This window comes from Porcisia hertigi, chromosome 36, assembly GCF_017918235.1.
Source record: "Porcisia hertigi strain C119 chromosome 36, whole genome shotgun sequence".
Lineage (NCBI taxonomy): Eukaryota > Euglenozoa > Kinetoplastea > Trypanosomatida > Trypanosomatidae > Porcisia > Porcisia hertigi.
The window spans coordinates 3,624,648-3,641,189 of record NC_090595.1 but is presented as its reverse complement, the minus strand read 5'-3'; the positions used below and the strand labels follow the sequence as shown (position 1 = coordinate 3,641,189).

At 54.7% G+C, this 16,542-nt stretch overlaps 3 protein-coding genes across 3 annotated transcripts; all 3 read left to right on the top strand.

The window, feature by feature from the left end:
- Positions 1 to 154: 154 nt before the first annotated feature.
- Positions 155 to 1,993, top strand: JKF63_00926 (uncharacterized protein; the record flags this gene model as incomplete). The annotated part of the gene is made up of 1 exon (XM_067896975.1): positions 155 to 1,993. One exon carries the CDS (start codon positions 155 to 157, stop codon positions 1,991 to 1,993), a length of 1,839 nt encoding a protein of 612 aa, XP_067753132.1.
- Positions 1,994 to 3,937: 1,944 nt separating this feature from the next.
- Positions 3,938 to 4,726, top strand: JKF63_00925 (uncharacterized protein; the record flags this gene model as incomplete). Its single annotated transcript, XM_067896974.1, has 1 exon — positions 3,938 to 4,726. The coding sequence occupies one exon, from the start codon at positions 3,938 to 3,940 to the stop codon at positions 4,724 to 4,726; it is 789 nt and encodes a 262-aa protein (XP_067753131.1).
- A 5,529-nt stretch (positions 4,727 to 10,255) lies between these two features.
- On the top strand, positions 10,256 to 11,782 carry JKF63_00924 (uncharacterized protein; the record flags this gene model as incomplete). Its single annotated transcript, XM_067896973.1, has 1 exon — positions 10,256 to 11,782. The coding sequence occupies one exon, from the start codon at positions 10,256 to 10,258 to the stop codon at positions 11,780 to 11,782; it is 1,527 nt and encodes a 508-aa protein (XP_067753130.1).
- Between the last annotated feature and the right edge of the window lie 4,760 nt (positions 11,783 to 16,542).

Here is a 16,542-nt window from a genome sequence, read left to right as displayed (position 1 = left end):
CGAACTCGTCGTGCTTCAAGACAGGTCGTACTCGCCTCCATCCACCTTTTTCTCTCGTCAATCGCGCTGCCCAGTGTCAGCAAAACGAGCTCTATACAAACCCTCGCCCCTATTATCACAGCTCTTTTCTCCCTCACCCCTCGGAGCAGCCACAATGTCCTCCACCGCCGCTCACCTCCAAAAGATCACTGGGCTCAAGGAGGCCCACGCCAAGGAGTGCTTCGATTCCTTCGGCAGTTACCCCGCTGCCCTCGCCTCTTTCACGCAGTCATTCTCTTCCATACCGACCGACTTCTTCGAGGATTTGAAAGTGGCCCACACAAATGCGGAGAAGATCAACGATGAGCTGCGCGTCATTTATCGAGAAGCGCGAGAGTTGAAAAAAAAATCGGGCAAGCCGGATGCAGAGGTGTGGAAGACATACGCAGCATTGGAGGCGCCGTCAGCGGTCTCGACTCCAGGAACACAGGATTCGGTGCTGGAAAAGGCGCCATTGGTGCAGAAAAGCATCTTGGGTGCTCCCGCCGCGGCTATGCCGTCGTCGACCGGCTCAAGCGCCGCGTTCCCCTCCACCTCCCCCAGTGCTGCCGCTGCACCAGTGTTTGGGTTCGGGGTACCCGCATCGAATTCGACGCCGATTACCCAAGGCTCAGTGCTTGGGGAAGCACCAACGACTCAAAAAAGTACGTTTGGCACTCCCGCCGCTGCCAGTGCAAGCACTTTCGGCTTTGGTGCTGCAGCTGCCACAAAGACCACCCCAACGTCTGACGTGAAGCCAGTGTTCGGTTTCGACAACGTGGTCAAAACAACGGCGACGTCTTCCTCTGGAACGACAGCACCGGTTTCGTTCGGTTTCGGCCAGACGGTTGGGGTGACAGCAACAACGAATCCTTCTCCAGCAGTGTCCGGCTTTGGTGCAGCTGCTGAGGCCGCCACTGCGGACCTGGCGTCAGATAAGAAGGCTCCGAAGTACTGTACACCCACCCATTTCACAGGCCCTTACTTTGATATGCCCCTTTTCTGGCAGGCAGAGGTGGTGGAGAGGGCTCCGTTGCTCAACCTAAACAACGGATTTCTGGAGGCGCACAAGGATGAGCTGCGGTCGCGGCTGGAGAAATGGGTGAAGAAGGCCGCGTTTTACCAGAAGCCCGTGCAGTATGTGGAGTTGGAAGACGAGGATGAGGGGGTGGTGCGCGTAATCATCAAGGACGCAGACCGAACCTTTTTCCATCCAGATCACCGCCGAAAGATGGTGGCGTTCCTGAACGCCATGTACCACGAGTTTCATGCGTATGGTCAGGCCATGAGCTACCTTGCTGGTCTGTGCATGCTCGTGTTGTCGGAAGCCGAGACGGCAGCGGTGCTTCGATTTGTGGCGACAGAGTACCTAAAAGGACATTGGGCAGCGGAGGCGGTGGGCTTTGCCACGAGTGCGTGGGTGGTCGAGCACTTCATGCACAAGAAGTATCCCGAGGTCGCAAAGCACCTAGAGAAACTCAACTTCTGGCCAGACACCTACCTGCAGAAGATCTTAACAGGTCTGTGCATTCACGTGCTGCAGTTCAATGAACTCTTCACATTCTTGGACTCCTTCATGGAAGGCGGTATGCGATTCCTCATCCGCTTCTGTCTCGCCATCGTCGAGCACTTCCGCACTGAACTGCTTGCTGTCAAGAGCTCTGCCGAGGCGAACGAGCTGTACGAGCTGATGCGTCTGGATTCTCGCGTCGCTGACCGCGAGGATATCCTCGCCATCCTCCAACGGGCACCGTCAGTCGACCTCGGTGAAGAAGGTAACAGCATCGATCTCATCCGGAGTCAGGTCTATGAGAAGCGCATTGCGCCTCGCCTGCAGCGGGCTCCGAAAACAGAAGCATTCGAGCCGTGCGGAATCTGCGACAAGAACCGGCCGAAATGGTGGAGTGAAGAGCTCGGAGCGGTGTGTGACGATTGCAAGGCGAACCACCCAGGCGTAGTGCTCGAAAAGTACTGAAGAGGCTGACAGGAGGAATTTACAAGAAAAACGTTTAGAAAGGAGGCCCCTTGGTCGCACAGTTTTCCATCCATTTGGAGAGGCGCAGTCCCCCGCCCTCCCCCCCCCCCCCGGCATGTCGCTTTGATGCCTCTTTGGGGCGGATTCTTTTGGTTGTTGTCGGCCTGCATCTGTGTGGAGGAGGCAAGCGGGAGACCGCGTTCGTACGTCGTGCTCTCCCACTGCGTCGGTATAGTGTGTCCAGTGTGCTCCCTTTATGCCACAGCATGGGCCCAAAGGCGGGGGGGAGAAGGAGGGGGGGGGGCGACTATCAAGATGACGGCAAACCTATGTTAATCGTACGTGGACACAACATGGGACGATATGCAGAACGCTGCGCTGACCATGATGGGCGTCTTCCTAACCAGCCGTTGTATTTGTGTGCCATCTTTTTTTTGTCGTTTTTTTCCCAGGTGCACACGTAACCCCAATGAACCAGTCACGGATTCCTTTTGACTGTCGCGCAATGCGCATCTCAGACCTTTAAGTTGCTCCTCCAAGTATCTATGCGGATGCTTCTCTTTGCATGTATGTGCATCCCCCCTGCCCTTCTTTCGATCCCTCGCGTACCATGCGTTGCAGTGGCCTGGTCGCACTGGTATAGTCAGCCTACTGTAGGATTGACGCACACCTCCCGCTTCCCTCTTCACCTCTAAACCTGCCCTGTATTTGCTCTACTCCTTCCCCCCCCCCCCACTCCATTCCCACACACACACACACACCATCCCCCTCTTATAGGGGATATGGAAGAATACAGCAGCTGTGATTGCTCACACACCATTAATTCCGCCTCCGCCCCCCCCCAAAAAAAAAAACTCTTACCCACGCTCCTGTAACTCCACTCTACATTTTCTGTTCAAGTATCCTTTTTTTTGGGTGTGTGCATCTGTTTTTTCCTTCATACTGACATGGTCCCTTACCCCCTTCGCCAGTGTGTTTCAGAGCTCGTATATCTACTGCGGGTCGACATGTGCATTACAAATGGTTGTTCTTGAAAGGCGGAAGCTCATGACGATCGGGGCCAACAAGAACCACCAACTATATCATACCCCACATCCTCAACGACCGCCCACCTGTGCGACGTGGTGCTGCTCACAGGAGCTGTGAGGTGGTTATCGTACTGGATGCATCTCGAACTGCGCGCGTATAGCCTCCTCGAAGTGTAGGGTGGCATCAACTCTTCGCTGCACACGTTCGGACCAAGCGAAGGGGAAAAGCCACTACGAATGTGGGGCCATGTCGTGTCGGTGTGCATGCAGGCGCACACAAGGGCTAAGGCAGGGCGATGAACTGCTACTGATGTTGGCGCCCGGGTCCTGGGCGGCGTTGCGTCGGAGTCACCTGCGGCCGCAAAGACGTTTGCACCATCCACATTTTGTGCCGAGTGTTGGCGTGTGATTCCGACCTTTTCCGCTCAGATTGGGGCAGACGCCGCTGCTGAGATGACGGCTTCGGCATTCGCGCGACGAGCGTGTGTGCCGCTGCCTCGCACCAAGTGATGATGACGGGGGCAGACCGCTGGTAGAGCTTGGAGTTGAACTCGCCGTGCATATGACAGAATGGCCACGCTGGAAATGCACGTCTTCAACTTCTGCCCTCCCCCTCAAATGTGATTGCGCGAGCTTTCCCTTTGCTCCGTTAGTCTCCTTCGCCGACGATGGTTGCGAAGGCAACCGCCACAAAATTCAACTCTCCATGGATTCGGCAATATGGTGCAGTGGCTTGATTACACGCACGTGTGTCAGGATGCTACCGCTTCTAGAGCACGATGTGTGCACTGCTCACCACCGCTGTAGCGCCATACTTGCTCGGTAACATATATGCTTCCCTCTCCTCTCAACCCCCTTTCCTCCTCTCACCCCTTTAGTCTTTTTGTGCGTGCCTTTAGGCGCCCGCTATAATACGATGCGCCGTGCATTGCTGAACATAGCGCGGGAGAAGCGCGCGGTGCCTCACCCCCGTGACCGCTCGGTGCGACAACTGGAAAAGAAGGAAAAGCGCGCCGCCCGGCTTGATGCACAGAAGAACAAGCTCAAGATGGAGCAAGCACTGCAATTCATGCGTTTTTTTTGGTTTCGGGAGCAGTGCATTGCCCTCGGCTGCAAAACCAGTGCCGTGCCGGACGAGACCGTTGCGCAGCTCGTGCAGCTTTACGTGGACCGCAACAAGGAGGAAATGTCGGCGCTGCGGGCGCTGCGCAACCCACCAGTTGGCCGCATTAGGGTTCTCGAAGCAACCCTGCAGTCCGAGGAGGACGAGCTGCACTCGGCCAAGGGACTGCGGGTGCCGAGCATGACAAATGCAGATGACGTAGAGATTTTGACAGAGATATGGGACGGGGCGCAGGAGACTGTGACGGTGGTGCCGCTGACTGGTTTCTCGATGCAGCACCGCAAGTCCCCAACGAAGGAAGCACTCGAGAAACTGCGACAGTGCCTGCGGCCTGTGACGGAGATCCGCCAGGAGACGCCAGTAACGTTGCCGAAGCGCGCCGTGAAATTTCACGCCGCACAGCAGCAGCAGTCGACCGCAGCGTCGCGCAAGAAGATATCTGTGAAGAAGACAGAGGACACCGCGGCGAGCGTCAAGTTGCGCGTGAAGGCGCGCGAGGAGGCGAAGCGACAGAAGCGTCTCGTGGTGCTGCGCCGCGCCGCGATGGCGAGTCGTCGTGTGTCGGCGGAAGAAGACGTCTGAGGGCGCGGAGGGGGGCAACTCTGGACGAATGGTGTGTGTGTGTGTGTGTGTAACGACGTATAAGCGAAGCACGGAAGAGAGGAGGAGGAAGGGGGGGAGGGCGGGGCTCCCACGTGTCGCCACTGGACTATCAACACATAAAAGAATGCATAAAAGAGAGGGTCAAACCACCCGCCAACCAAAGTCGAAACCGGGCTCAGCCCCTTCGTTTCCCTTTTTCCCATTAAGCGCGCCAAGTTATGAGAGGGCGGGCTCCCTCATCCCCTCAAGAAAAAAGTGAGAAACAGTGTGAATTCAACAACGGTCCGCTGCCTCCGACTTTCGGATTTTTGAAAAAAGGGTCGTTACGGGAATTGAACCCGTGACCTCCTGTACCCAAAACAGGAATCATACCACTAGACCAAACGACCACATTACCGCCCCTGAGTTTGAGTCAACGCGTGGGACTCGCCTCGGGTAGGTCACGAGTGTTCTCGGGGTTGCCGGCAGCACCGTAGCGCAGTGGAAGCGCGATGGGCTCATAACCCATAGGTCGTTGGATCGAAACCAATCGGTGCTAAACTTTTTCCCTGATGGTGCATTTTCACTCTCACCTTATCGGAATACGGAGCGTAACACAAGGTGAGATGGTCGAGTGGTCTAAGACGTTGGATTAAGGTTCCAATCCTTTCGAGGGCGTGGGTTCAAACCCCACTCTCATCACTTTTTCGCCCCGGCGCCCCTCAATGAAGAAAAGCGGGAATTTTTACCCCATCATCTCTTACGGCACTGGTTTAGTGCACGCCGTCCTCGCGATTTCCCTTCACCGGCATTGGTGGTTCATCAAGACTTTTTTTTTGCTATTCCGCTTGCATCGGTGTTGGGGTTGCGTTGTGCGGTGAGGCGACGCACTCTCGCTATGCAAAATGCGGTCACTACGGATATGGCAGAGGCTCTCCGCGACAAAACCCCAATGAGAGCAGGATGCACAGCTCCTTTTCCAGGACGAGTGGCATTTTTGCGCCCCTTCCTTCATCGGCGACAACTGCGCCCTATTCTCCGTGCGCCGTCCTTTCCTTCACAGCGGCACGACCGATTTACGGTTCCATCGGCCCCCCTCCCCTTCCTCCCTTGAATAAGGGCGTTCCTTGACCCCTTTTTCTATGAGACATCCACAGCGGTGCTTGGCCGAGACCCCCCCTGGATGCAAAAAAGACACCATCAGACCTCCAGAACGCCAGACAAAGCCGACGAATGGCAGCCCAAAAGTTAACCAAGGGCGCGGTTCAGGCCGCCACCCCCAGAAGCCACAACAAGGCCATCCGACCCCGAAAATGCGCATAACGGCATGGGGTTTTTTCGGCTTTGTGGTGGGAAACCACTCTGGAATGCGAGAACAACCCACGCGCAGACACCAACCGAGCGAGCAAGGCTTTGAAAATGGATGCAGGTGCCCAGCCCGCCCCCACCAAGACCACCTCCGCGAAGAGGCCAACCAGCCGCCCGAGCGACGAAGCCGGGTCTGGGGGAAAAAGGGAGGACCCACCCGGGTTTGAACCGGGGACCATTCGGACTGCAGCCGAATGCTCTACCACTGAGCTATGAATCCGCTGCCTCGGGGGTTTCCCTAGGTAAAATGTTCAGGTTACGCAGGCCGCCGAACCCCAACACACTCATACAACAGCGTTATTCTTCTCCCAACACACAGATCCGCTGCTTCGACTTTTACTAAGCAGCGCCTCTGCCATCATTTCAAATTTTGGGGCCTCACAGAAGTGGGCTGCGCGCTTTTTCCCCAAACCCAAAACCCCCCTAGCCCCCCACTCACCGTGCGCCCCGGGGTTGCACTCGCAGGCGCCCCCGTCATTTTTTGCGGCCTTCAAAAAAAAAATCCATGCGGCCACCGATCATCCCCCTCTGCCAATGCCGAACCGCTTCAGCAGGCCACAGTGTCATGCACCCGTGTGTGGCGTAGGAATTGCGGTGTTTGGAGGGTGGCGGGGACAGGGGGCAGGGGCAGGGTGATGAACTGCTATTGATGTTGGCGCCCGGGTCCTGGGCGGCGCTGCGTCGGAGTCACCTGCGGCCACAAAGACGTTTGCACCATCCACATTTTGTGCCGAGAGTTGGCGTGTGATTCCGACCCAATTCGTTCAGCCCTCGGTCGCCCACTCTTCAGCCAGTCCGAGTCAGCCCGGGGGGGGGGGGGCTTCGGGGGGCTAAGCGGAGCAATCGCGCATCAGGGAAACAGCGCGGAGCGAAGATGACGCCAACACCCCCACCCTGAGCCACCACCCCAGGCCAAAACCAGCGCGCCACAAGGAACAGCAGCAGCGACACGACAGACAGACCCACCAGCATGCCCGGCGTTCAAAACGATCTTTTTTTGAAGACAGAGGGGCGATGAACACATGATTACCGGGCCCGGGTAAGACAAGCCCCGGGCCCTGGAGACCCTGAAGGGGACGGGGCGGGAGCAAGGGGCGGGGGCAAGGGGCGGCATAACAAAGCGAGCGGGCACCACGCATGCGCCGAGGCATTTCCCCATCAAAGAAAGAGGACCTCTGGAAACGCACGCGCCCACCAACCCACCACCAAACAGACCCCTAGATGAGGCGTACCCCCCCCCTCCGCGCCCACCCCGCCAGAGCCCCCTGAAATCCAGGACGCCAGCCCCCTTACAGCCACAACCGAATGGGCGCACAGCACAACACATTAGCCCCATGGGCGCACCACCGCGGCATAAGAAGCAAACCCTGACCCCATAGAGAGACAACCAGCCCCCAACAACCACAAAGCCCAAACCCCCAAGGGCCCCGCCGCGCACCCGGCAATTCAACGCGGCCAGGGGGACTCAAGCCCCCACCAAGACCACCCAGCCCCACACCAAAAGAAAAGAACTAGACTCCCCACACCATGCCCGACACGCAAATAGGAGGGCCCAGCAAGAGGGATCGCACCCCCTACGGCCAGGACGCAAATGGGACACGACCCCTGAATAGCGCCCCGCCCCCCCCCCCAGAGAGAACGAGCGGACTAGGAAAAAACAACCCCCAAAAAACCAATTACATATCCGCAATACGATCAGGTAAGCCAGTTGAAAGCAGCCCGGTGGCCCCACAAAAAAAGTAGCCCATTACCGTGCAATGGTGAACGCCCCCCCGCCCCCCATGGCCGCACGAAACGAGAAGCCATTCCAGCGCGCCAGGCGCGAAAGCCAATGTGAACAGTGATCCGTTTTAGTTTGGCACACCCGAAAGTACCACGGCAAGGCCGCAGTTGTCCAAAGCAAGATGTCTGACGGGGCGCGGCGGAGCATTGATATCGCAGGGGGGGATCCCAAGCTCTCGCATTGTTCGCGCATTTTTTTCCGAAAAGCAGTATCCCACGCAGCGCCCCACCGCGTTTCTCGACCACGCGGCGCCGACCAGCGCCCATGACCACCCCAGGGGAATCCACAGGAGCCTTCGAAACAGCCATCCGTCCTTTTAGAACTGTCAAACTTAAGGGGCGAGCACGGCATCAGGAAAGGCCGAGGCACCATGATAGACCAGCCAAAAAAAAAATATCAGCTGTGCATCTTTGCCAGGCATTTGGCCCCGAGGATCCGGAGGAAATTCTCACCGCGGGAAAGAAAGAGCGACAAAACGAAGCACTTGTTAGAACAAGGGTGACCCATAATCCCGGCACAATGTCCCTATGCGAACGCCTGGCGATCCAACCCTTACAACCAACACCCCCACGGCAATAAAACCATAGGGTGGGGCTCCCCTTGCCGGCATCTGGAATATGCGGGGGGCCCGCGTTTACGCCCCAAAGCCGCCCGGGGAAAACCCGTGCCGCTGGCGTCGCGCATGCCAGCGCACTTATTCCCCATTAGGCAAAACAGGATGCTGCCGGCACTGACGCCCACCAGGGAAAAGCCCGCGCAGGTCAAGAACGCGGAAAAGGAATTCCAGCACGCACTTCCAATCGCAAAATTTTACTAGGTCACAGGTATTTTTCCCCTCCTCCTGGCGGTGCGAAAAAATAGGCAACGGAGCCGCCAACATTCGACTGCGAGTGATCAAGGCCACCCGGCCCCGAAAATGCGCATAACGGCATGGGGTTTTTTCGGCTTTGTGGTGGGAAACCACCGTGGAATGCGAGAACAACCCACGCGCAGACACCAACCGAGCGAGCAAGGCTTTGAAAATGGATGCAGGTGCCCAGCCCGCCCCCACCAAGACCACCTCCGCGAAGAGGCCAACCAGCCGCCCGAGCGACGAAGCCGGGTCTGGGGGAAAAAGGGAGGACCCACCCGGGTTTGAACCGGGGACCATTCGGACTGCAGCCGAATGCTCTACCACTGAGCTATGAATCCGCTGCCTCGGGGGTTTCCCTAGGTAAAATGTTCAGGTTACGCAGGCCGCCAAACTCCAACACACTCGTACAACAGCGTTATTCTTCTCCCATCATACAGATCCGCTGCTTCGACTTTTACTAAGCAGCGCCTCTGCCATCATTTCAAATTTTGGGGCCTCACATGAGTGGGCTGCGCGCTTTTTCCCCAAACCCAAAACCCCCCTAGCCCCCCACCCATCGCGCGCCCCGGGGTTGCACTCGCAGGCGCCCCCGTCATTTTTTGCGGCCTTCAAAAAAAAAATCCATGCGGCCACCGATCACCCCCCTCTGCCAATGCCGAACCGCCTCAGCAGGCCAAAGTGTCATGCACCCGTGTGTGGCGTAGGAGTTGTGGTGTTTGGAGGGTGGCGGGGGCAGGGCGATGAGCTGCTATTGATGTTGGCGCCCGGGTCCTGGGCGGCGTAGCGTCGGAGTCACCTGCGGCCACAAAGACGTTTGCACCATCCACATTTTCTGCCGAGTGTTGGCGTGTGACTCCGACCTATTTCGTTCGGCCCTCGGTCGCCCACTCGTCAGCCAGTCCGAGTCAGGCCGGGGGGGGGGGCTTCGGGAGGCGAAGGCAGGCAAAGCCTGAGGCAGACGCCGCTGCTGAGGTCACGGCTTCGGCATTCGCGCATCGAGCGTGTGTGCCGCTGCCTCGCGCTTTTTTTTTTGACTCGTCGTCGCCGCGTGGTGCGAGGCCCAGCCTGGCCCCTCACAAATGAGGGATACCCAGCGCAAATCGAAAGCCCCGCACACAACAGAGCTTCCCAAAGCAAAGGCGTGCCCATACACCGCGCGTCACCTCATCTTTTCATGCGTGGGGCGGGGCGGGGAAGGGGAAGGGGAAAAGCAATCCAGTCACCAACCGCCTTTAAGTTTCCCCGCCACTCAAAAGTGAACACCCTTTTCCGACACAGTTGCCGCCATTCTGCTCATCACGACCGCTTTTCCTGCAGGCTTCCAAATTCCCAAAACCCTCCGCGCACCATCGCACCCATTCCCTGAATGTATCTATCTCGTTTTTTTTTTTCGTGGATCTGAACATCGAACGACCACCACAACTTTTGCGCCCCTGCGCACATAAAAGAAGACTTTCCCGTGCGCCCACACCGCAGCAGAATTTTCGACTTTTATTTCCCTTCAAAGTCTTTTTCCCAAAGTCGGATGAATATAACTCGGCTGAACTATGATCTGGCGCTTCCCGAGTTTATGCGCGACTTGGAGCGCTGCGAGTTCTGCGCAATCGACCAGGAAATGACGGGCGTTGATGTATCTGGCGTCTCGGCGCCTATCGGCTCCCCGCCAGAGGCGGTGTACCACGCAAAGCGTGCTGCTGTGGAGGCCTACAACGCATTTCAAATAGGCATCGTCTTCTTCACGAAATCCGAGGATGGCACCTACGAAGTTCGGCCATACAACTTCTACCTCCTCAAAGACACCGGGGATCTGCGTCTCGACCTCTCCGCCATTTCTTTCCTTTCGGAGAATCATATGGATTTTCAAACGTGGCTTACATTGGGCCTGCCCTACTGCAACGCAGAGGAGGAAGCGGCTTACACGAAAATTTGCCCCACTGAAATGGACGATAAGGAGCTGACAACCAAAACCCATTTCAGAGAACAAATCGATAAGTGGTTCTCGACCGATGAGGCGCCCCTAATCAAAGATCTGTGCTGCACGATGGGTTTCGCACGGCGCCTCCAGGAGGACATCCGCCGCAAATACGACTCCCACGTCATTGTCAATTACACCGGCAACCCATCCCTGGCGGAAAAAATAAGGTTCACACTGACAAAACGGAGCACGAGCGAGTGGGTTGGAGAAAAGGAGAAAAATCGCGTGCAGGACGAGCGCGTGCAAGCGCATCGGCTCGGCTTCCGACAATTTTGGAAAGCCGTTCTACAAAGCGGGAAACCAGTTGTGGGCCACAATTTCATGCAGGATCTCATGTTCATGATCCACATGCACGAAACTAATCTGCCCAGCGATTACGTAGAATTCAAGAAGATCCTGCACCGCACGCTGCCTATCATTTACGACACAAAAACTATGGCTACCAAGTTGACAGGCGACAGCGCGTTTCCAGTCACACACCTCGAGCCTCTCTATCGCGAGTGTCGGCGGCGAGCCGGTCTTTCCGGCGACGAATTTTCAACACAGTTTCGCCTTCCCCTGGGATTTCACAGCTACAACGACCGCACAGTTGAACTGCAGAACAAAGCGCACGAAGCCGCGTACGACGCGTACATGACCGGAGTCGCGTTCTCACTAATGCAAAAACTGTACCCCGACGCATTCGACGAGGCGAAAAATGTCATCTCAGCATATGGAAGTGCCTACTTTTGTTGCGCGGACACCGGAGACAAGCTCGTCAACCCCAACACGTTCATTCTGGAAACAAGCCTTCCGCGCAATCTCGGGGAAATTGAAGCGCTCTTTTTCGCAACAGAAGAAGCCGCTATCCAATCGGCGGTAAGGGCCAACATGGATGCGAAGCTGCTTCCCTATGAGATCAGCGGCCTTGTGCCAGCAGAGGGCGCGAAGTACTCGTCGTACTGCGTTCGAATGAAACACGCTACGAAACTTGAGGATCTATGGGGTCGACTAAATTCGGTCAAGAATGATAATTTGTCTGTGGATACAAATATTGATCTTGCACTTTTAAAATGCATTACGTTGAAGAAACTCTGAGGCAAGTCCATGCTTGACTCCGCCGGCCCGTTGTACACATTTATTTTTCAGTGGGGAGAGAGAATGGCCTCATTTTTTTTATCCGGCGATTACTGGAGCAAGCGGCGTGGTACATTATGTGCTCCTATAAGGAAGCCGCAGCGTAGCACAGAAAAAAAAAGTGGAAAACAGCCGCATGACTTCATATCGTCACTTTTCAACCTTTCGCATGAGCGTCCTGAGCACCGCGAGGTTGGCCGCTAAACCACAAAAGTGGAAAAAAAGAAGCGGTCCGTTTCTAGCGTCTGTTTTTAATCATCACAGCGAATACCGCCGTGTGCTGGGAATCATCGGTCTCGCGCGAAAAAATCGCAATTAGGGCTACGACAAGCCAGTATTGTCGAGGTGAATTGTGTGCTTTCAATCCTTGCTAGTGATTCGACAAGAATGGCCACGGTGTCAGATATATGATTGGGAGTAAAGGAAGACAGTACTCTCAAATAATCCGCCACAGCCTCATTGGTGTTTTCACGAAACGTTTATGGTGTGTTTCCTCTTCTTTGCCTCTTCTCTCGGTGGCGTAAGAATTCGAGTTACCGATTGCTGTTGAATCTCCTCCACTATTCACAACAAAGAGCCCATAATCCTCTTCTGTAAGCTACGTTTCCAAATATACAAACCCTTCTGCAGCTCACGGCAATTATGATGATTTATGTCGGTTATCTTTTTTGATCACAGAAGCGCTCTCTTACCGGACACATTCTTTTGAAATGTTTCATCGCTGGTAAAGTAATACATTTCCGGGAAGCTACATTCCAGTCAAGGGCCACCCATTAGGAATTTTCGTATTGTTTCACAAGAGAGCATACGGCTTTTGTTAACTATGCATTTGTCTTTTTCAAACCAGAGACCACTATTAGCTGGTGCTTGAGGAAAAAGAGGTTGGCAACACCGTTGCGGAGGAAGGGTCGGAATATGTCCTTCAGCAAACTGTTCTTCGAGGTGGGGGGATGCACAGTAATGCGAGGTATTACAGTATCACCCAATTCCTGGGACACGTTAATAGCAAGAAAGGGGCAAGGAGCTCGAAACTTGAGTCTCGAGGTGTGCGAATTATAAGCTTGCGTGCACTGGATTGAGAAGAGTTTTGATGCCACGTTCTCATAGAAGTGATGCAGGCATGGACGCCGATCGATTCCGTCCCACAGAAAGTGATTATGCGTATGATGATGGCTAAATTCGACAAGTATGGTGCGCTTTCCAGAGGAATGGTGAATCACGCTTATACGCACGCGAAGCATCCGGAGAGCAGATTTTTGCGTTTGCACATGGATTGCACGCATTAAAGCACCGATACGGTTCAAGGACGGAGACGAATGGAAGACTGACGGTGGAGAGGGTCTGTGGGGCTGATGGGCAAGCTACCCAGCGGCCTTCTAATCTTGGAATAAGAAAGACACTTTACAGTTGACATTACAGGGACTTTTGAGGGTTACTTGACACCTCTAGACAAGCTTTGGTGAATGTGGGTGGGGTTAAAAAATCTATGTAGGCAAGTGTAGTTACTTCGGGGGTACGCATAGGTGTCACGAATTAATGTATCACGAACTATGCAGGAGGACTCGGAGGGGTCCAAAAGGGAAGCACATTGGCTTTGTTTTTTTCTAACTCCGATGCTGGTGACCATGGAAAAGGGTTTCGGGGAATGCGGCTGAAATCTTTTTCCACCAAACACGTCCGATGGTTTCCAATGAAATAAATAAACTGAGAATCTACGAAGGATCCATGGGAGGTCTAAGGGCCGATTGATGACGCAGTCTTTTCTTCCATGAATTATCACAAAAAGTGCCGGTGCCACTGTTGCGGTAATTGCCTATGATCTCAAGGGTGCCAACTTATGGTGAGAGACTTCACGGGATTATCGGTCAAAGGTGTAGAATGAATGTTTTTTTTTTGTGCGTAAGAAACTTCCGTGAGTCTTGGTATTGCCGCATGAACAATCCGAGACGGTGCTACACACGCTGATGGCATTGTTCAGGAGAGTCATGAAACAGCATGACAGGTCTGTTCGGCATGCTCCAGGGTGGTAATGGCGGGGTGGGGCAATTTTCCGCTTTCAACCACAATAGTGAGTTTCTGTATTTGGCCCCTTTGGGGTTTGTGCGGCAACGCGCACGAATCAAGCCAATGAGCGACTGCAATAGTGAAATACACTGATGTCGTCAGACGCGATGATAGGCCCATAGAGAGTACACGGTGCTGCCGATGCGGACAAAAAGGTCGCATTGCACGGTTTCGTCACCGAGGAGGCGGGCTGTAATAATAGAAAGTCGTGTAGCATTAGACGGCTTCAGGCTGTGCGTGGTCCCAAGGCCACTGGGATGCTCTCGAAACAAAGTTCGACAGTGAAAAGAGCGACTTTGTAGTGACTGCATGTCTCAACACCACGACAAAACATGAATCCGCGATGCGGTTAGGAGGGGATCGGCGTGGTGAGGCACTGACGCCTAGATCCTGTGTAGGAATCGGTGATAGGGCATCTGGTCCGATGTTCGGACACTGAGGGAGTGGGGTGTGATACTTGCTTGTGGTTTACATGAGCTTCATTCTTGGACTGTTGTCATCCCGAAGAAGTGAGTGGACAAGAATCCTTGGTAGGAAATGAGGGCCGCCCTCCTGGACACTGAGGACGTCAATGGTCGATAGCGCTATTAAGGTTTTTGTAGGAATATAGAGCTGGAGATGAATATAAACACTCTTTTGCCGTACTTCGAGTCCCAGCCCCTCATATGTTTCACAAGGATGCGCTACCGCGCGCTGTTTGGGACACTTTTGTTGTGCATTTTTTTGTTTTCGTAAATTAATACCCGAAGGACTATGGGAGGATCAGAGTGTGGTGGCGGTAGTTCATGCGAGACCTGTTGCGCCGAAGGACTTCGAGGTGGTTACAACAATCTCCTCCTGTGCGACGCGGCAAAGCGATTTTTTGGCTAGCGTGGGCAGCGGCCCGCCCCTGGGAAGAGATGAGTGGGCGGACATCGCCCAACTACAAGGTACAGCTGAGCGGTGATGTCATTCTGGAGTTGCTAGTCGCAATGGAGAGGTCGGTAATGCGCCTGTATCGCTCCAGGAGATGTATAAGGCACTGTTGGGCAAGTCGAGTTGCGGCGATGGAAGTGAACAGCTGGGGCCCGTGACTCCGTTGATAATGTGGAGTACGAATAGCGCTGCATAACTTTTACAAAACGTCGAGTATGGCACCAGCTGGATCACGTAAGGGGGTCGCTCAGCACGCAGCGAAACGTTCGTCGATGCGCAGGTATACGATCTGCCTGGGCATTGTACATTTCATGAAACACAAGAGGGATCCTTTGGTTGCCCTAGATATGTTTGGTAGAGCATGAGCGAGAAAGCACAGAACTCGTGAGCAACCTACCGCAGTCAGCTATAGAGGTTCGGGCTAGCTGCTGCGAAAATGTATTTTCAAGGAACGGGAGTGGTACGAAAAGAATTTATTTGCTGGCCAGGCGAGGTGATTCGTGGGGGAGGGGCGTTCACTCCGCGAAGGAAGGAAATCCTCTAAAGGGCAGTACAAATGTGCTTTTCAAACATCCACATGTCGCCCTTGTTTTTGAAGTGTGGAAGTCTGGTGTGCGCACATGCGAGCCGATGGGCGGAGAAGATTCTTCTATGCAATGGGGATCGTCAGTGCAGATGATCGAGCCCACTGGGCAGAGAGGCCGGCGCGTGCCAGCGTCACCTTTGGTGATGCCAACATCGTGCGAAAAGGGGTTGTTACTAAATCCGTCTCTAGAGAGACCCAGGGATGGGTTGTGCCCTTCACGCTGAAGGAAGAAAGGCTTGCCGAGTTGCTGACGACGCTGGATGGCGTGGTCAAGGGCCAACAGAGATCGAGAAGAACCGTGGAGCGCAAATACCTCAGGAGAAATTGTCCCGGGGGTACGCGGCGACTCGCTGGGGTGCAGCTGCCGATTTCCTTGATGTGGCACTGTCCTTTTTTTTTTTTGAAAGGTTCTGTTGTTTGCGAAAACCGCAGAGGAGTTGGATTGCGACTCAGTGGGCGGCACTCTGGAAGGAGTCTTTGCACTTACCCGCAGTTTATCGATCACGCCCAGAAATGATCTGGCTGTGCTGACTTCGTCGCTTATAGGGGTATCCGGAGGTAGTCTGGAGGGGAGTTAGCTGTCGCACCCAGGCTTTGGATTTGTAATGTATGTATATTTGAAAAAAAGCGGATAACATTCGGTGGTCAGGAAGTGCGTGTGTGGTGTGGGGGAGGGGGTACAGCATGCAAAGAGGATTTTCAATGTGGTACGAGAAGCCAAAACCCATACAATGCGAGGAGCAGACACACGTCGTAGCTATCGTGTTGTCGGGGATCATTTTCGAAGCCATGAAGGGGAAAAGGACGATTTTTTTTTTGGCGAGGCGGCCTGGCAAGTAAATTAGACCCCTATGCTTCCATGAATTGAGATGATGATTCGCCCTTTGGAGGTTTGCAGACCACGAGCCATCTTTGATGCTGCCGTGTTGTGGACATCTCGGTTATTCTTCTCTCTTTCCCGTTCGAGATTGTTTTACAGGTACTTGAACACATTGGACAGATGCCCGAGTCGGTTTCTGTGGTGTCCAGTAGGGGGGTCTTTTGGGGATGTTGTTGCGGCAGCTTGAAAGGGAGGCACTGATCTGCTTCCCGGACAGGACGCTGCTTTTTGTATCGGGGGGGGTATGGGGAAGGGTCCTGTTGCGTCCATGATTAC